Source organism: Megalobrama amblycephala, linkage group LG9 (genome assembly GCF_018812025.1).
Source record: "Megalobrama amblycephala isolate DHTTF-2021 linkage group LG9, ASM1881202v1, whole genome shotgun sequence".
Classification (NCBI taxonomy): domain Eukaryota; kingdom Metazoa; phylum Chordata; class Actinopteri; order Cypriniformes; family Xenocyprididae; genus Megalobrama; species Megalobrama amblycephala.
Genome location: NC_063052.1, coordinates 41,569,038 through 41,589,816, shown reverse-complemented (window position 1 = coordinate 41,589,816; position 20,779 = coordinate 41,569,038). Strand labels below are relative to the sequence as shown.

General features: G+C 36.1%; 2 protein-coding genes across 3 annotated transcripts in view; both read right to left on the bottom strand.

The window, feature by feature from the left end:
• Positions 1 to 1,021: 1,021 nt before the first annotated feature.
• On the bottom strand, positions 1,022 to 11,937 carry LOC125275961. Its single transcript, XM_048203331.1, has 18 exons — positions 11,804 to 11,937; positions 11,627 to 11,692; positions 11,288 to 11,429; positions 11,115 to 11,213; positions 8,386 to 8,460; positions 8,220 to 8,276; positions 7,965 to 8,048; positions 7,095 to 7,187; positions 6,805 to 6,900; positions 6,616 to 6,708; positions 6,442 to 6,528; positions 3,149 to 3,253; positions 2,746 to 2,898; positions 2,531 to 2,638; positions 2,335 to 2,433; positions 2,074 to 2,160; positions 1,780 to 1,875; positions 1,022 to 1,655 (listed from the first exon to the last, which is right to left on the bottom strand). The coding sequence occupies exons 2-18, from the start codon at positions 11,676 to 11,678 to the stop codon at positions 1,586 to 1,588; spliced, it is 1,596 nt and encodes a 531-aa protein (XP_048059288.1). The 5' UTR covers positions 11,679 to 11,692; positions 11,804 to 11,937; the 3' UTR covers positions 1,022 to 1,585.
• Positions 11,938 to 18,857: 6,920 nt separating this feature from the next.
• kmt2ba (lysine (K)-specific methyltransferase 2Ba) overlaps positions 18,858 to 20,779 on the bottom strand; it is a 32,663-nt gene continuing 30,741 nt past the window's right edge. For both annotated transcript variants that reach the window (XM_048203327.1, XM_048203328.1), the window contains exon 37: positions 18,858 to 20,697. In XM_048203327.1, coding sequence (XP_048059284.1) covers positions 20,422 to 20,697 — 276 coding nt within the window. In that variant the 3' untranslated portion in view covers positions 18,858 to 20,421. The remainder of the gene's footprint in view (positions 20,698 to 20,779) is intronic.

Sequence of the window (20,779 nt, the reverse complement as noted above, 5' to 3'; positions counted from 1 at the left end):
TTTCATCTGTGCACAAACCTACTGAATTTACCTTGCAATCATGGGAATCGATTCAATGTAAACTCTTCTCTGAAGAGAGCGTAAGGTCACAGTAGAGCAGACAGTACATGTTTATTTGAAAGTTTATCAACATCAGGTTTGGGTCAGGTTGAAGTTTTTGATCAGGCCCTCTTCAACCTGACCCAAACCTTTATTTCAATATTCCACTTTAGACATTCTACTAACTATAAATAACTTTGCAACTACCTGTTAACTACCAGACAGAGTATTAATAGACTCTCTTTAATATCTGCTAACACTTTATTTTGATGGTCCTCCAACAGACATTGACTATAAGTAACTTTCATGTCAACATTTTACACTGCACCAACAGACTCAGACCAACGGCGACATTCAGCAGATTACAGACATTCTAACACTGATTCAGCAAGTTCAATTGGTGAAAACAAGCTCCGACAGATGGCAACAGATCCCGACAAAACCCGACAAAGTATCTGTTGCCCTATGTCGGCATCTGTCGGTGCAGTGTGAATTGGCCTTTATTCCACTAACCCTAACCTAACAGTTTACTAATACTCTAATGGGAGTTAGTTGACACGTCAAAGATACTTATAGTTAAAATGTATAAAGTGAACTATCAAAATAAAGTGTAACCATATATATAATAAACAGTATGAATATTTGACAGAAAATATGGTTCTGACAATGTCAGATTGCAAGGGCTGATGAATGTTTTGTGCAAGAAATGCAATCTGTCAATATTAAATTGAATGTAGGCCATCAGTTCAATGCACTTCACTAATAATGTAGGTCAGTGTGAAAGTCCATGGTTATGTGTGCTCAATATTTCTCCAGGCAACAGCAGTTTTTAGAGTCAGTAAAATGCTACCAACCAGCATTTGCACTAATTTGCACTTTTGTTAACACATGAAAATAGATCCAGATATAGTTGACATAGTAGATATAGTTGATATTAAGCTTTTTTAATTAATGTGATAACAAAAAAGACATAAAACAAATCTAAATAGACAGTTTTATTAAAACTGTAAAAACTAAGTTAACAGTGTAACAAACTTATTTTACTCCATATTTACTAATGTAATTATTGTAGTATTGTTTCATCTCAATAACAGCATGTTAATATTAATACATTGCTGGTATAATCCTACTTTGGCAGCAGTTGCAATCAGAAAAAAAGCTTGTTGCCGCCACAGAATAAAAATTTAAAAATAATTGCGACTTTTTATCTCACAATTCTTACTTTTCTCTCAGAATTGCATGATATAAACTCACAATTGCAATATAAAGTCAGAATTACGAGATATAAACATGCAATTGCCAGAAAATGTCAGAATTGTGAGCTGACTTTTTTACTTAGAATTGCGAGTTTATATCTCACAATTCGGATTTTAACTCACAATTGCAAGTTTTTATCTCCTAATTCTGAGAAAAAAAGTCAAAATTGTGAGGTTTAAACTCGCAAGTGCTAAAAAAAAGAGTCAGATAAAAAGTCACAATTACATTTTTTTTTTCATGGTGGAAACAAGCCTCCATGCAATCCTGACTTTTCCTTCATAGAGAGAGTTTACTCCAACAGGAGATCCCAGACTTCATGAAACATTTTGTTTGTGCGATGAAGTGACCTCTCGAAGGCTCTGAGGGAAAAATAAAAATTGTGAAGCTAGACTGTACTTGACATCAGTGGTACCTGCAATATAAATTAATATCTATATGGCTTCTGTTCAAACACAAATATGGTAAGAAAATTATAAATCTTACAAAGCAGTTGGATCAATCTTTTCATCAAAGCCATCAACCAGGTCAGTATATTGCTTCAGTTTCTCCAGGATCTGATGAATGGCTTGAATGAAGTTCCTTTATGATTCAAACACCAAAAAGCAAAAAGAAAGCTTCAAACATGAACTGATTTCAAAAAGGTCAAACAAAGCTGAAATCATTAAATCAAAAAGGGGAATGAAGAGAATACATGAATCTACATATTTATATTTTCAGATTTAGAGCAAAGCATTCATAAATATATCATTGTTCCTAAAATAACATCTTTCCTCTTACTTTGGTGCATCTTCAAGCTGCTCTCGAGTAAATGCTTTACTTTTCAACAGCTCATTAATGAAGTCGCTCCTCACACGGTTCAGTTCACTGTCAAATATAAGTTATATAATTTCTTATTTATTATTTGATCACTCATTTCATAAACTAACAAAAATCATAACATGCTAAATTTCAGTCAACAAAACATCTCAGAATCAGAATCTTTACCAGATTTCCAAACTCCCCACATTAAAGAGGATAAAAATACTGTACATTTCTTACTTCAGTGATTGCTGGTGTTCAGCATGATCAAAATCTCCGAATTCATCAATGATGAAGAGAAAAAAGCTCCACATATAGAGGACCACATTCCTAATTACACTATAGCAAACAAAGGACAATTAATGAAGAGGAATATATTATATATGCATTACATACAGAGCACAAACCATTAGGCTTCTTTTTCACATTGTCTTACCGCAAAGGCAGTAACAGTTGATTATCTTCACTTTTGGATTTCTCCTCTTCAATGACTGGACTAAGCAGTTCCAAAATTCCCCTAATAATGCCCTCCAAGAAGGTCTGTCTGCAAGACAGAGAACAACAAATAAAAACAATGTATTACTATTTTAAGATTTACATATTATTTCAATGTGATATAATTAAATAGGAGCAATGTTTCTTGTTCCTGACCTGAAAGTGGGTGATGCATCGTTCCCTTCAAGAATAAGGGTTATGTGATTAACTCTGTGAAGAAACCTGTTGATCTCAGTAATCCCAAAGCTGACTTCAGACATTTGTTTATAAACAGGAAGAGAGCAAACAACAGTGCTTTTGACAATAGCCCTGTGAAATGTGCAGAACAAAATGGAGGGATCTTTTTTTTACCGATGTTTATGACAGATGTTTATGAAGTTTATCTACATGTTTATGTTTCACTCATATCTGAAACAATACTTGAACAACTTTTGAATCAAGAACTGCTATTTCCTTAAGCTCTTTACAAATAAAATCTAAAGTATCAGATACATAGTTACATATTCATTTATTGTAAATTATGTTCAATTAATTTCATGCAGTGCAGATGTCCATTTACCAGTTAGACTGATTGAATCTGTCCAAACCAATAGCTTCATTTCCACGACTATAATATTCCAGGGCCAAGGCGTCAATAAATTTATCAAAATGACGTTCAGTCCAACTAGAAAAGAAAAATGGAATCAGTTACAAGCTTCCTACCTAACAACAGCCCATAACTCTACTAAATTCACTGTAAACCATGGCTTCTTGGGTAAATTTATTTGAGTAAATGTAATTAGTTACTGTACTTAAGTATCTTTTTGACTACTTTTAGTCTGGGACTAGGCTTAAGCCTTGTCTGTCAAACCAGGGTTTAGACTTTTACTCAAGTTATACTGGAATTAGTGACTTAGTGGAGTCTTCTACAGAAGCTCTGAATAACAAGTGTCAAACTCCACTCCTGGAGGGCTACTGTCCTGTAGAGTGTAGCTCCAACCAGCTCCAAAATACCTGCCTGGAAGAGCTTGATTAGCTGGTTCAGGTGTGTTTATTTAGGGTTGGAGCTAAACCCTGGCACTTTCTCAATTCTAAGAATGCAAAGAATGGACTTGTGTTCTTGTGGAGACTGGTCTTGCCAGGAAACCTTGAAAGAACGAACTCAGGAGGACACAGAGCGCATCCTTGTGAGAATTGAGAGGTACTGCGATCTTGTTGCTCAACTGACCGTCTCAGCTTATTAGAAGTAGCGTCCAATGCACAATAAATACAACATAACATCACAAACAAATGTCATAACCTATGAAAACAGTTCTTTCTCATTATTATTATAGACATTTATTTTCATATAATTTGATATTTTAGTGTATTTGTGAAAATGGGTATGGATGTTTAATGTTACCTATGCTTTGTCAATGTTAAGATTCTTTTTAATATGATAATAAAAACAATTCAGTCTTTCTTCAGATCTTTATTACTTGATTAAAATTAAGCAAATCAAGTGGACAAATGTTTACTTTCACGAGACGTCACGTATTTGCAAGCTTGTAACGGGAATCTCTTAAGTGAGAACGAGAAGTTTAAAGTATGTTGTCTGCCCGCAGTGTCTTCTGGGATTTTTAAATGTTCGATTCTCTCAAGTCTGCATTCGATGCATCCTCCATATCAAGAACACATCCGGGTACTTTCATGCATCCTCTGTACTTGCGTTCTTGAGTATTGGAATTTAACTTTGACGGTTGATCATGGTGTAGAACGAGAACACAAAGACGCAAGATCGCTTATGAACACATTAAGAAACGGTCCCTAAATAAACCCAAGAGACAGTGGTCCTCCAAGAGGGTTTGACACCTCTGCCCTATTATACAGTGGGTACGGAAAGTATTCAGACCCCCTTGAATTTTTCACTCTTTGTTATATTGCAGACATTTACTAAAATCATTTAAGTTAATTTTTTTTCCTCATTAATGTACACACAGCACCCCATATTGACAGAAAAACACAGAATTGTTGACATTTTTGCAGATTTATTAAAAAAGAAAACTGAAATATCACATGGTCCTAAGTATTCAGACCCTTTGCTGTGACACTCGTATATTTAACTCAGGTGCTGTCCATTTCTTCTGATCATCCTTGAGATGGTTCTACACCTTCATTTGAGTCCAGCTGTGTTTGATTATACTGATTTGACTTGATTAGGAAAGCCACACACCTGTCTATATAAGACCTTACAGCTCACAGTGCATGTCAGAGCAAATGAGAATCATGAGGTCAAAGGAACTGCCTGAAGAGCTCAGAGACAGAATTGTGGCAAGGCACAGATCTGGCCAAGGTTACAAAAAAAATTCTGCTGCATTTAAGGTTCCTAAGAGCACAGTGGCCTCCATAATCCTTAAATGGAAGACGTTTGGGACGACCAGAACCCTTCCTAGAGCTGGCTGTTCAGCCAAACTGAGCTATCGGGGGAGAAGAGCCTTGGTGAGAGAGGTAAAGAAGAACCCAAAGATCACTGTGGCTGAGCTCCAGAGATGCAATCGGGAGATGGGAGAAAGTTGTAGAAAGTCAACCATCACTGCAGCCCTCCACCAGTCGGGGCTTTATGGCAGAGTGGCCCGACGGAAGCCTCTCCTCAGTGCAAGACACATGAAAGCCCGCATGGAGTTTGCTAAAAAACACCTGAAGGACTCCAAGATGGTGAGAAATAAGATTCTCTTGTCTGATGAGACCAAGATAGAAGTTTTTGGCCCTAATTCTAAGCGGTATGTGTGGAGAAAACCAGGCACTGCTCATCACCTGTCCAATACAGTCCCAGCAGTGAAGCATGGTGGTGGCAGCATCATGCTGTGGGGGTGTTTTTCAGCTGCAGGGACAGGACGACTGGTTGCAATCAAGGGAAAGATGAATGCGGCAAAGTACAGGGATATCCTGGACGAAAACCTTCTCCAGAGTGCTCAGGACCTTAGATTGGGCGGAAGGTTTACCTTCCAACAAGACAATGACCCTAAGCACACAGCTAAAATAACGAAGGAGTGGCTTCACAACAACTCTGTGACTGTTCTTGAATGGCCCTGAAGAGCCCTGACTTAAACCCAATTGAGCATCTCTGGAGAGACCTAAAAATGGCTGTCCACCAACGTTTACCATCCAACCTGACAGAACTGGAGAGGATCTGCAAGGAGGAATGGCAGAGGATCCCCAAATCCAGGTGTGAAAAACTTGTTGCATCTTTCCCAAAAAGACTCATGGCTGTATTAGATCAAAAGGGTGCTTCTACTAAATACTGAGCAAAGGGTCTGAATACTTAGGACCATGTGATATTTCAGTTTTTCTTTTTTAATAAATCTGCAAAAATGTCAACAATTCTGTGTTTTTCTGTCAATATGGGGTGCTGTGTGTACATTAATGAGGAAAAAAAAATGATTAAAGCAAATGGCTGCAATATAACGATTATAGCAAATGGCTGCAATATAACAAAGAGTGAAAAATTTAAGGGGGTCTGAATACTTTCCGTACCCACTGTATTTAAATAATAAAAAAAATTATATTATTTAAATCCTTTTGTGCTCACTTGCAAAACGTTTGCATTCTCTCTCAAAAGTATGGCATTCCTCCAAAAAAACTTTACTTTCACTCGCTAAATTTTCACATTCCCCCGAGAAACTTTGCGTACGCTCACAAAACTTTTTTGATGGAAAAGACATGAGGTGGGAGGAAAAACTATATTTCTCAGGGAAACACAATAGAAGGATCGTGACAGTTAAAGTGGTGCTAATGATAATTATGAAATTTAGTTTTAGTAGCGTGAAAATATGAGAAATGCCTAGGTATTAATTATGTAGTGGTTTAAATGAGTTGAGTATCTATCTTCCTTACTTCAATAAACAATTCCTTGTATCCGGGTCTAAAAGCACATGATACTTTTCACTTGTGTTTCTCAACTCAATCAGCTCTGCCCATTGCCTGTAACATAAAAAATTCAGTTAATCAATATTTGCTGATTAAATACATTTTTTTCTTTTCTTTTTTTGCATTATATCATAATCTTACTTCATAGAATCCAAGTATATCGCATAGAACAACGGACTTCCAGTGTGTTCCAAAACTTTATCCCAGTAAAAAACAATCAGTCCAGATGCAGTTCTCGAAAAACACAGAAAATAAAAATGGTTATTTAGAGATGTCATTAAGTAGCCTACAATACTGAAGTTTGTCATTAACATTAGCAAAGGTTCTTACCTTAATGATATAAGGAAATCATTCTTCTCTTTTTGCCTTTCCAAAATTGAAATTTCAAAGGCTTTCTGTCTAATCTGATCCATAACCACCTGCACTCTTCGGAGGAGACAACGAATAGTTAAAATGACACTTTATGAAATGTAATCATTTTTGTCATGGGCTTATGTGTGCATTTTAGCCCAACACTTAAGTGTGGAGGACAATAATATAAAATGCATCTATTTTATTGCATCATTAATCCAGTATAGTCTCTATTTGCTGTAACAGCATGGTTTTAAAACAGCTCTTACTCCTCATGAAGTTGGTTAAAGTTTATTATTCCAATGTCTGAAACAGTCTCCACCCCAGCTCCAATCATGTTCACCAGCTGGGATCCCACCACCCTTTTAGATGTCAAAATACAGAATGTCACTTTTTAATACACAACACTGTAAAACTACAAGTAAAATTATTTTGTAAAACGCACGTTTTACTAATCATCACAGAATTTACGGAGCCCCTAAATGGATATGGTGAGGGAAAAAAATTATATTGGAGGAAAAAATGTGTCAATGCTTTTGCGTTCCCTCGCAAAGGTTTTGTATTCCCCCAAGAAACTTTGCTTTCACTCGCAAAACACTTGTATTCCCTCGAGAAACTTTGCGTTCGCTCGTAAAACCTTTGCATTCCCCCAAAAACTTTTCGTTCCGTCGCAAAACCTTCGCATTCCCTCGCAAAAGTTTCCCTTTCCCCTGAGAAACTTTGTGCAAAAGTTTTATGTTCCCCCGAGAAACTTATCATTCGAGAAAATCCTTTGTGCTACCACGAGAAACTTTTTTCCCCCTTGAGAAACTTTGTATTTGTTTGCAAAACCTTTGAGTTCCCTCGCAAAATGTTTTCATTCTCCCAAGGAATTTTGCGTTCGGTCACAAAACCTTTGCATTCTCTCAAGAAACTTTGCATCTGCTTGCAAAACTTTTGTGTTCTTTGGAAGCAAACGAAAGTTTCTCGGGAGAACGCAAAACATTTGCGAGAGAACACAAAACCATTCTTCCAATCTCATAATTTTTCCTTAACAATATCCCTTTAGGGGCTCTGTAGAATCTGCTCATAGCTTATTGCTAATAATGTTTTAAATACAGCATTAAATAAGTTCAAATGAAGTTAGAGTGAGGTCTTACGCCTTGCCCAGAAGGTAACTGCAGAACTCCATGGGTTTACTGTAGATTGGAGGAGCTCCTGGAAGATAGTATGACTCCATTTCTCTGTAAGAAGTCAGATGAATAAATCAAGTTAAGAGCAAAACCTGAAAGGTACATGGCGTGGATTGTGGATTTATAAGATCATTATGTTGAGTGCACAAACACATCTTAGACAAGAACTTTGACAAAGGAACACTGGATCTTGTGTTCTCCACTCTCAATGAACATGCTTACTTCCAGATCTCCACCATCGTCTCGTTTTTAAAGCTCTGACGGTAACTGTTCATATACCTGTAGAAGAGCACATTCCCGAGTATTATGTTGGGTTTCAGAGAACTTTTCTGAATTAAACGAGATAATTTAATGTTTTAAGAACGAGTAAGGATAATAAAGCTCTTACGGAAAGAAAAACTTGTCAGAGATCTCCCTGATCGTTGCCCCAACTGGAGCATCAGCCATGAACGAAAAAAATCTCCTGTGAAACAGAGAACAGGCAATATAAATATATATTTTTAAATCATCAAAAATCCTCCATAAATAAAATAAGACAAATTTGTTCTTTATATTGGCCTGTTCACACCAAGAATGATAACTATAACCATGAGGTGGTAAAAATCATTCTAAAAATTCAACAATTTTAATATGGAGCTGCTTTGAGATCCCCATATCTATGGGACTGAACTATATGGCCTTGAAATGAAGGTTTCAAAAGGAAATTTTATTAAGAATGAGAATCTAGAAGGATATTAAGATATCTTAAATACTTGTAGAGTTACAGGCATGCAAACTTTGGAAAAGGAATATTTATGACACTCAGACAGGTATGTTATGCAATTGAGATGATAGAAAAACATGAGATACATTTCTAGTTTCAACATTATTTGTTCTTCAGACATTCATCTTTAAAATAAAAGAATTATCAGCTGTATGCAAAGTGACCCAGATCTGTTTTTTGACCACTGAAAATATGTACAATTTACCAGTTTACTCATGGAGCCTCATTAAAGGTGCTAAAGAGGATTTTTTCGTCGACTGAGAATCCAAAGACTGTTGCTGAGTTTTTCAAATGAGCGCATGCGTAAGAACAGCCCCCCTCCTTCACAGCTCACTTCAAAGGAACGCCTCCCAAAACTCGTAAACACTCGTATTGGAACACAAGTGTTTACCACCGGCATTCGCTGTGTCGTGTTTTTTGGATTCATTATGTCGGACTCACAGCAGGTAACTCATAATCTGCAGTTGTTACTCCTGTCTCCTGACAAAAACACTGCATGCGGCACCTGTGGAGTGTGGAAAGTTACTGGAGAGCGCAGCCGCGCTCGTCTCTCACAAGGAACGTCACGGCAGTGATTGACAAGCCAGAGGGCATGATCGCGTAAACGATTGGCTGATGTTTTTAAGGCCCTACCTCGTGCACAGATGATGTATATTAATATTATTACTTTCAGTGCACCTAATAAATAGTCTTTTATCCGTTAGTAAAGATAGTTTCAAGTAATATTGCAAAAATGTATAAAACAAAACATCCTCTTTAGCACCTTTAAGATCTCCATATCTCTGGGATTGAACCACTGAGGGCCTTTAACATGAAGATACCAAAAGGAAAGTTTTTTTTAAGAACCAGAATCTAAAAAGATTTTAAGATATCTTTAATACTTCTTGAATTACAGGCATGCAAACTTGAGGCAAAAAACACAAGAAGTGCTTTTTGCCATTTTTGAATGGTCACTGTTGGCATATAATGAAACAAAGATCGCTAAAGTCAACCAGACCTACCAATATCTGTGTAAAAATAAAATAATGATGCTGCCATCTTTTTAAAGTCATTTTTACACCCCTGTAAATTGGCTCCAAATCTCAGGTGAAAATTGTCATTTTGACCCCTCTCTACAAAATAGTGGGTTACTCAGTAAATATACATCTGTGACATTTAATATTTTGGTTTTCATCACTATTTGTTTCATAATAGACTAACTTTACAATGTAAAAAGTAATACGTTGTATCTACTCCATAAAATTTTGGCAACCAATTACAAGCAATACTATTAATTAAATTCAACAAATAGAATTAATTATTTATAATAGATTTATAGATTTATTATAATATAATTATTTTAATAGAATTAATCAAATTAATTCCTTAAATGTCAACCATTTAAAACAGGTAAAATTTAAACAAAAATATCTCAATAACAGACAGACGTCAAAGATGAATTAAGAACTCTTTATTTTTTATTGCCAACATTGAAGACACCTGCTGATAACAAGCAGAATCACTGAAGGAAAGAGAAACACAAGAATGAACTGAGGTTTAGATGTTGATGTTGATTTTATTGAAAATGTTTGATCACCATTATGGTGATCAGTGTTTCATTTAGTTGGGAAGTTTGACTTTGCTTTTTATGTCCGTTTGTGGTTTTTGTAATGGTGTTTTCCAATTTTACACATTTTAAATGGTTGACTTTTAAGGAACTCATTTGATTAATTTCAACTTAATGCTTATATGTTGAATTTAATTAATAATATTGCTTGTAATCTGTTGCCACAATTTTATTGAGTATATAGAGCATATTACTTTTACAGTGTATGTTCACATTCTTATTTTCCTGTTTATTAAAATGTGAAGTTGCTTTGAGACAATCTTTCAAGCACTATATATAAATAAATCTGACTTAATTAAATATGAAACAAGTATATATCATCTTAAGCTTGGGCCATCCTAAACAACAAAAAAGAACATTAAACAAAGCATGAGAAATTCACACCAATCGTTCTGTTTAAAAGTTTACACCCCTGTGTTGCCTTCTTGAACATCAATGAACATTTGCACATTTTGTAACAGTTGTGTATGAGTCCTCAGTGTTAAAAGATGGATCTCAAAATCATACAGTCACTGTTGGAAGAGGTTCAAATATGCAGAAGATGCAGACCTTTTATGAAGTACAGGCAGTTTAACTGACTCATTAACATCAATCACAAAACACCCAGGTAACGACACACAGTATTAAGAATCATGTAAACTTTGAACTTTGAACATGTTAATTTGTGATTTATATTCATGACTTGTGCTTAGAATAAACATAAAGTTAATATCATTACACAGTATTTGTGACCGTTGGACAGACTTACTGTAGTGATATAGTTGAATTATCCTGACTCCCACTCTCAGCATTTTTCATTGGTTTAGCAAAATCATTTAAGTTTTTTACGAGTCTTTGGACAGTGATCCTGTAAAAGAAAGAAAAAGAAAAAAAAGGTTATGATCAGGAAGTTTAAGGTATATCATCCATAGCTGGTCTTACCTAGTTTTTCTGAACTGATCATCTTTCACTATTTTCTCTGTAGCATTTCTGACTTTCTCCAGGAAGTCTAAAAAGACTACAGTCCCAGAGTTGACGATTTGTTCACTTAAGTCATTATATGATAGTTCAGCGCTGTGCACGCCTTCAACAAAGACAGAATCATTAACAACTACAGAGAAACTCAAAAAAAGTATTACTACCACAAAAGACAATGTGAATTGTTGTCAGTATGTCCAGAACAATATTATTATTATGGCTATCACATAAATGCTGTTTTTGGCTATTCAAGATTAAAGGTTTGTTTTAATTGTTGGACCACAAAGAGAGGAAAAAACATACCATAGCAGCTGAGAAATGCAGTTAAACTTACAACAGCCAAAACTTTAATCATGTTTGCGTCTTGTGCTAAAAGAGAGTAAAAAAAATCTAAGTACTAAACAAGCCATTAGGGAAGAAAATCAATGGATGTCTAGTTTGTACTGAATATTATTGACAACAGAAGAGACAAACACTTACTTTTTGATCCGCAAGTCTGTGTGTGTACTAAATATACTTCACTGTCTGACTCTTGCTTATATGGGTCATTACTTGGTCAACCGTCCACAGGAGAGCAAACGTGTGTACCTTTCAGCACTGAGCGTACAGAAGGGCAGATGGGTAGCAATGTGGGACAAAACAAACATTTATCTGTTAATATTTGAGTGGTTTGTCCATTGGTTCTTACTGATGGTGTCAATTCAGGTTAAATTTCCTCAGACTAAATTGGAAAAAAAGTACATTTACTAGGGTGAAATCTTTATTATTAATAAATAATAATGTGCATGTAATTAAATTGTAATATAGTTAAAGATTAGTTTAGCATGGACAAGATGATGCTGCATTCAGTGATATTTAAGTATCATCAATATACTATTATAGAATTTGTTATTATTTTGATTTAGTAATTGGTTGTTTTTGTCATTTTTAATATGTATATATAGTTTTATTAAGTGTTAGGTTTTAGTTTAGTTTTAGAAATATTACTAGTACTTCAACTAAACAAAAACTAAGAAATGTTGCCTTGGCAGCTAGGTGAAATAAAATGTTTGCTTTTTTTATATTTCATTTTATTACAGTTAACTTTATTTCAAGTAACAATTTTTTATGGTTTTGGTTTTAGTTTTAGTTAACGATAATAACCCTGGTTAAGTCATCTGTCTTATTATTAAGGGAAATAAACAGAAATATTTGAAAATTATATACAAATATAAAAATGAAATGATTCCTGTCAAATAGCATATAGGTTGATAATGAATGAGTAATAAAACATATTTTAATGTACATGTAATTAAATTACATATATTTCCTTTTAATAAATATTATATCTTTTGACTTCTGAGTTTTTTTCCTCCAAATTTAAAGGGGTCCTTGATTACGATTTCACTTTTGTTAACTTTAGTTAGTGTGTAATGTTGCTGTTTGAGCATAAACAACATCTGCAAATTTATGATCCTCAAAGTCCAATGCAAAGGGAGATATTTTCATTTACAGAAATCGCTTTTTAAAGGTGCCCTAGATTCAAAAATTGAATTTACCTCGGCATAGTTAAATAACAAGAGTTTAGTACATGGAAATGACATACAGTGAGTCTCAAACTCCATTGTTTCCTCCTTCTTATATAAATCTCATTTGTTTAAACGACCTCCGAAAAACAGGCGAATCTCAACATAACACCGACTGTTACGTAACAGTCGGGGTGTACGCCCCAATATTTGCATAATGCCAGCCCATGTTTAAGGGATTACACAAGCCAGTAACGTCTGGATCTGTGCACAGATGAAGCATCAGACTAGGTAAGCAAGAACAACAGCGAAATATGGCAGATGGAGCGATAATAACTGACATGATCCATGATAACATGATATTTTTACTGATATTTGTAAATTGTCTTTCTAAATGTTTTGTTAGCATGTTGCTAATGTACTGTTAAATGTGGTTGAAGTTACATCGTTTCTTACTGTATTCACGGAGACAAGAGCCGTCGCTATTTTCATTTTTAAACACTTGCGGTCTGTATAATGCATAAACACAACTTCATTCTTTATAAATCTCTCCAACAGTGTAGCATTAGCCGTTAGCCACAGAGCATATAGCCTCAAATTCACTCAAAATAAAACATTAACATCCAAATAAATACTTTACTCACATAATTCGAAGCATGCATACAGCATGCATGACGAACATCTTGTAAAGATCCATTTGAGGGTTATATTAGCTGTGTGAACTTTGTAAATGCACTGTAATATAGTCGAGAGCTCGTTTGGCAGGGAGCGTGAGCATTTAAAGGGGCGGCGCCGAGTGTAAATCAGTGCATAGTTAATGATGCCCCAAAATAGGCAGTTAAAAAAATGTATTTAAAAAAATCTATGGGGTATTTTGAGCTGAAACTTCACAGACACATTCATGAGACACCTTAGATTTATATTACATCTTGTGAAAAAGCATTCTTGGGCACCTTTAAGGACTACAACAAAAAGCTGGTAGGGACTACAAACGAGCTTCTTCCTGGGTTGGTGACATAACTAACCCCAACATTTTCATAAACCCTGCTCCTCGGAATATGCAAAAGAAGGGGGATAGACCATGTTGGGCTGTTTTAGGAAGGAGGAAGAGTTGTAGCCCTCAGGTGCTCCACATTCAGGAATCACACTGGTGTTCTTCGCGGTCAAAAGTGACCGGAGCCCTAAAATTTAATTTTTTTATCCCTCAGCAAAACCAATGTAATTTATTTTTGTTCAATAATATTTTTACTTTTTTATTTTGTATTTTGAGAGAATTTCATGATATTAATTTATATTTATGCAATAATTATGATCAATTTTTCCCATTGAAAATAATACAAAAAATTTTTTTCCTAATATTTTTTCACTATTTTTTGAATACTGCTGTATTTCAGTTTATTTCAGGGTCTTGGCTTTTTAAATTATTTTTTTTTATATTTTTTTTAGCGCCCCCTGCTGGCAGCATATAGCAATTATGTGCATTAATGCCCTGTGAACACTAGATGTCTTCATAGAGCTGTACTGAAAGAAATGTGAATCCCAAGTGAATCCCTGGACATATTTTCCTCATTTTTTTAGGTTGAGGATATGAATATATATTAAGACAATCTCAAAGACTATTTCTTATCAAGTTTTAGATATATTTTTGTAAGAAATATTGAATCAAAGTGTTAGTGTTTGATTTATGATTACAGTCAAACCTAAACATTGTGTTAGAAAGAGAACACAAAGAAGCATTTTGTTACCCATTTTTTTATTTAGAATTCATAAAATAATGCCACGTGCAAAAAATAAAATAAAAAATTCTCAGAACCATACAAAGGAACAAGCCTGTATTTCCATGTGCACATTTCATGTGTGTCTGTGTATAGTGGGTATGATGTGTGTAAGTGTGTGTGTGTGCGCTTGTGTGTGAGTGGGTGTGTCTAAATCACACTCTTGATGTTTTAAAGTGTCATCCCTTTACAGCTGTGTACTTTTTTTCAGAATTGTGGCCGATTTGTAGATTGTACACACCAAAATTCTTTGAGTTTTTGTGTTTTTGGCAATTTCCTATTGATTTCCTATGGTCGGTCATTTTTTACGACCACTTAGACTTTTCCAATCATGCCCTTATTTTTTTTTTCTGTGTTCGCACACCAATTGACATAAAAGTCACCAAGTTTCAACCCATTTTGATGAAGCTACAGTTTTTTAAATATTCAAAATTAAGATTTTTTTATTATTTTATATTGTACCAAAGGAATATCATGTGTGTGTGTGTGTGTGTGTGTGTGTGTGTGTGTGTGTGCATGAGAGTGGGTGTGTTTATTCCACTCTTGATGTTTTAGAGTGTCACTTCTTCAATGCTGTGAGCTTTTCCTGCATTATAACTGAATTATTGAATAGATTTCACATATTATTAAAACTTTTCTCTGTGTTACAGACAGTGGTCTATAGGGGGTGTGTGTGTGTGTAAGTGTGTGTGTGTGCGCTTGTGTGTGAGTGGGTGTGTCTAAATCACACTTTTGATGTTTTAGAGTGTCACTTCTTCAATTCTGTGAGCTTTTCCTGCATTATAACTGAATTATTGAATAGATTTCACATATTATTAAAACTTTTCTCTGTGTTACAGACAGTGGTTTATTGGGGGGGTGTGTGTGTGTAAGTGTGTGTGTGTGCGCTTGTGTGTGAGTGGGTGTGTCTAAATCACACTTTTGATGTTTTAGAGTGTCACTTCTTCAATTCTGTGAGCTTTTCCTGCATTATAACTGAATTATTGAATAGATTTCACATATTATTAAAACTTTTCTCTGTGTTACAGACAGTGGTCTATAGGGGGTGTGTGTGTGTGTAAGTGTGTGTGTGTGCGCTTGTGTGTGAGTGGGTGTGTCTAAATCACACTCTTGATGTTCTAGAGTGTCACCCCTTTACTGCTGTGTACTTTTTTTCAGAATCGTGGCCGATTTGTAGATTGTACAGACAAAAATTCATGAAAATTTTTTTTTTTTGTAAATTTCCCATTCATTCTCTATGGGCTGGTCATTTTTGACCGAAGAACACCAGTGTTACTATTTTTTTCACGACCACTTAGCATGCTCGAATCATGTCGTCAATTTTTTTGTGTGTTCACACCCCAAATGCCACAAAAGTCCCCAAGTTTCGTAACGTTCCGATGAAGCAGTGATTTTTAATAATTCAAAACGCAAAATTCTTCGGTCAGAAATGACCGAAGAGCACCTGAGGGGTAGTAGAGTGTTGTTATAATTTACGTCGGACTGCTTCACAAACGAGGGTCAATTCAACACCGGATTTGCACAAAAGATTAAAGGGTTAGTTCACCCAAAAATGAGAATTCTGTCATTTATTACTCACCCTCATGTCGTTCTACACCCTTAAGACCTTCGTTCATCTTCAGAACACAAATTAAGATATTTTATTTGAAATCCGATGGCTCTGTGAGGCCTTCATAGCCAGCAATGATATTTCCTCTCTCAAGATCCATTAATGTACTAAAAACATATTTAAATCAGTTCATGGGAGTACAGTGGTTCAATATTAATATTATAAAGCGACGAGAATATTTTTGGTGCGGCAAAAAAAAAAAAACACTTATATAGTGATGACCGATTTCAAAACACTGCTTCATGAAGCTTCGGAGCATTATGAATCAGCGTATCAAATGAGCGGTTCGGAGCGCCAAAGCAACGTGATTTCAGCAGTTTGGCGGTTTAACACGTGATCCGAATCATGATTTGTCACAAAAGATTAATAACGCTCCGAAGCTTCAAGAAGCAGTGTCATCACTATATAAGTTATTATTTTGTTTTTTTTTGGTGCACCAAAAATATTCTCGTCGCTTTGTAATATTAATATCGAACCACTGTACTCACACGAACTGATTTAAATATGTTTTTAGTACATTAATGGATCTTGAGAGAGGAAATGTCATTGCTGGCTATGCAGGCCTCACGGAGCCATCGGATTTCAACAAAAATATCTTAATCTGTGTTCCGAAGATTAACGAAGGTCTTACGGGTTTGGAATGGTGTGAGGGTGAGAAATAAATGACATTATTTTCATTTTTGGGTGAACTAACCCTTTAACATGACAACACGACAACACATGCTAGTCGATGAGTTGAATCAACTACAGCAACTACATAAATGCAGTAACATTAGCGGCTCCTGGCCATAAATTTACGTAGATTCTGGTCTTGGCGCTAGTTTATGTTAAACATTTTGTAAGCTTTATATCCTAATCGCTCAACACTTTTGTCAGAATTTTAATGTCCTGTCCTTGCGTTATTCAGCCTGAGGGTGGCGCTCTACTGATGATTGACAGACTTAATCAGTGGCGTGCAGTGGTGTTCTGAAATGAAGAGGCACATTTTTTTTTTTTATGAATCAATGTAAATTCGTGTGCATAATGCTGCGTTCACGTCACCTTGTATTTACCGGATTCTTGAAATGACAACACGTGACGTTATATTCGGAGCTGTTCACGTCCTTTTGGTCCTTGGACTGGGAATTATGCGTTTCCATGGCACCACTATCAACGCCTAAATTAATCTACAGCGGTCAGGTGGTACAGCGGCCACGTGGTACATGTGGGAGCTTTCAGAAAACTCCCAGCTTACAAGCTGTAACTACGAGCTCTACGAGGACGTGAATGCTTTTTACAAGCAGGAATCTCGTAACTACAGGAATTACGAGGCCGCGTGAACGCACCTTTACTCTTAAAGTTGACACATCTTCCTTGTTAAATGAACATTACAAGTCAATCTCATCAAGTTAGTGTTTTAAGCATTTCTACATTCATTCCAAAATAATAACTGAATGCAATAATAATTTAAACAATGTATTTCATTTGTGTATTGCGGTTTTTCTTTTTAATTGTCAATCTAGGATATTTGGATCATCAGTCATGCTCCGTAAACACCGTCTGTCACAGACACGAATTGTATTTTTAATTTCACCAAGCTGATTGCACTAAAAAACCCCGCAGTCATCATGCTTTCAGTCCATTTCAAGTTTGATTTTGACGTGACATAAAGCAGTGATATCTAACTGGGTGATCTGTTTACTTACTTTTCAATTAGTCTTCCGATTGACGCCATTATTTGTTCAGTCAAACTGACTCGCGGAACGCGCACGTCAACAAGAGGCAGGATTTATCGCACAAACCAATCATATCCAATCATAACCAATTACATCCAATGACAGCGCGATGGAGACATTGCCTCCTCTCACGTGACTTTCCCCCATTCGTTCTCAATTACCCCCCACAAAACCCACCGCACGCCGGGGGTCTGATGATTTTATATGGTTGTCTATGAGAGGAAAGGGAGGCATATATGATGTCTATGGAGGCATGACTCCTTTGTGTAACTTTACCTGCGGGTGTCGCTGTTGGGCAGTGTTCCTTAAGAAATACGCGTCACTTGCGCTCTTTTTAATGTCATAATTTGTAATAATTGTGTTGTTTTATATGTAATATGGATTATTTTCTCATTTTATTTTGGTGGGGCTCTGCCTGCCCCACCTGCCCATCCAGATGAGCCGCGGCTACATAAATATATTCACTAACCATTCAGAAACAACCAGTTGCATTCTAAAAGTTGTAACTTCTTCCTGAGTCTCTCCATCAGTGTCGTCATTCTGGTTTGAACAATGTAAGGCTGAACACCGTTACTGACAATCATCATTTTGGCTGCGTGAGATTCTCCAGCTTTGTTGTTGTTGAGCAACCAAAGCGCAAGCTGTTAAAGCTCCGCCTTATTTTGGAAAGGGGGCTGAGAGAAGCAGCTCATTTACATTTAAAGGGACACTCAAAAAGGGCGTGTTTTTGCTCACACCTAAATAGGGGCAAATTTGACAAGCTATAATAAATGATCTGTGGGGTATTTTGAGCTGAAACTTCACAGATACCAGAGACTTATATTACATCTTGTAAAAGAGGAGGAACATGCTGTAATAAAGTAAACCTGATCAATTTAATTTTCATGTCAACTTCAAATATTTAGAGGAAAAAAAAATTCAAGAATGTACTCCGTTCAAATATCTTTGTATCTTTATTACGTACAGAACATCATAAATAAAAAAAAAAGTGCGTAGAAAAATTTAACAGATTTAGAAATTCTTGTATACAACTATGCACAAAGTTTCACTTTGAGTTGGTTCACGTTCAGTGATGGAATCAAGCCTCAGTCTTCATTTTTAATAAGCACACTTCAATTCTGTACAAAAGCACAAGGGAAGAGGGATCCAGGAATTCACTGGAAAAACAAACAAATGAAACAAACAACCCCTACAGTCACGTTGCATAAAATCAAAGCTAGTGCGGGATTATCCCAGCATAATTTTTACTATTGTTTGCACTGTAACTTCACTAGCTGTCACTGGTTTACTGAGCTACTGAGGTAGTCGACTGAAATGGAGACAAGAGTTGGCCTAAACGTGCTGCATGAGCAAAGGTATCGAAAGAAACACATGGCTATTAGAAGCAAGTCGGCTGTTTCAAGCTAAACCCGCCATTCATAAGTATGGTTTCGTATTTTCCATTAATATTTGTGCGTGTTATGATCAGGATGGGATTTTTTTGAACGTTTAACACTGCACAAGTAATCCTAATATAGATAATATTACAACAAACCCCCAACAGACTGGCCTTGAGATATAAAAGCACATAAAAACAGTGGGTTCTTAAAACTAATTTATCAAAAATTGGGCTTTGGGTGAAGTCTTATGAAGAAAGGTAATGTATACATGACCCAGAATGCTGCAAAACTGTCTGTATATGCATTCAGAGCAAAGGTACTCTAACTTAAATTAATGTTGCAGTCAAGGGAATTTGTTTTGTTTCATTTTTTTTTTTTTTTTTTTAAAAATAAGCGTGTTCTAAGTGAGGCATTCATTTGCACCCATGTAAAAACACTGAAATATACAAATGTAAATGTTCTGGAAACATACAAGCGCCCTGTTTACAAACTACATTGTGTGGCAAGATTGTACATCTGTTAAGGAGAATATATACAATGCTAACATTTCTGGGGGGAAAAAAAGAGCAAAGATTATTAAGGTGCTGTTGAGGACGACCCATCACAGGAACTCCTCTGATTCAGTAGCAAAAATAATCACACCCTTTCAAACTTTAGGGTATCTTCCACTATGAAAACCTCTGTACATTAGTTCTGACAGCTAAAAGATCCTTCCAGAATAGATCTACTGCATTACCAGTCACCAGTGGCAAGATTTGAAAGGCATGCTGGGAAATAAGTAGCATAAGGACAGGTGAAGTATTTAAGTAAAGGGTATTTGTTTGAGGTTAATTGTTAAATCAAAGCGATCATCTGCCTTATCCAGTCCAGGACTTTCCAGGTTGTCGAATTTTGGGGTAGGAAATATAGCTCATATGAGATAACCAATCAAGATGTGCTGGTGGTCTAAAAACGTTACACACCTGGCCAATCAATATCAATATGGCGTTTCCTTCATCGCCGTACCCTTAAGCACCTGTAATGAGTGTCTTCCTTCAAAAATAGCCACCCATACCAAAATATCCCCTCACAAACCTCCTTTTCCCACCCATGTGCCAGAGTAAACCACAACGACCTTAGTTCAGGAAGCGTCGGCAGCGCCGGGCCCCGCAATTACAATGCAATTTGTTGTTTGCATCTTCAATTGGGAACTTGTAGTCGTAGGTGAGCTCCTCTCCGCGGTAAATCTTCCGCAGGGCAAAAATAACGATGTGCTTCTGGTTCTCCACATTGATGACTCTCGAGTAACAGTTAGGGTCACAGGAGTGATTGATAAACCGTGCCGCGTTTCCATGCATGGTGGCGTCTACCACATCAAAGTCGTCAATGCGAAACATGTAGCAGCCGATGCCCTTTGAGGAGACAGAGGAAGGAAATAGACAGTAGAGGAAAAAAATAGTTATATAAGATAAGCCTGATGAAAACTGCAAAAGG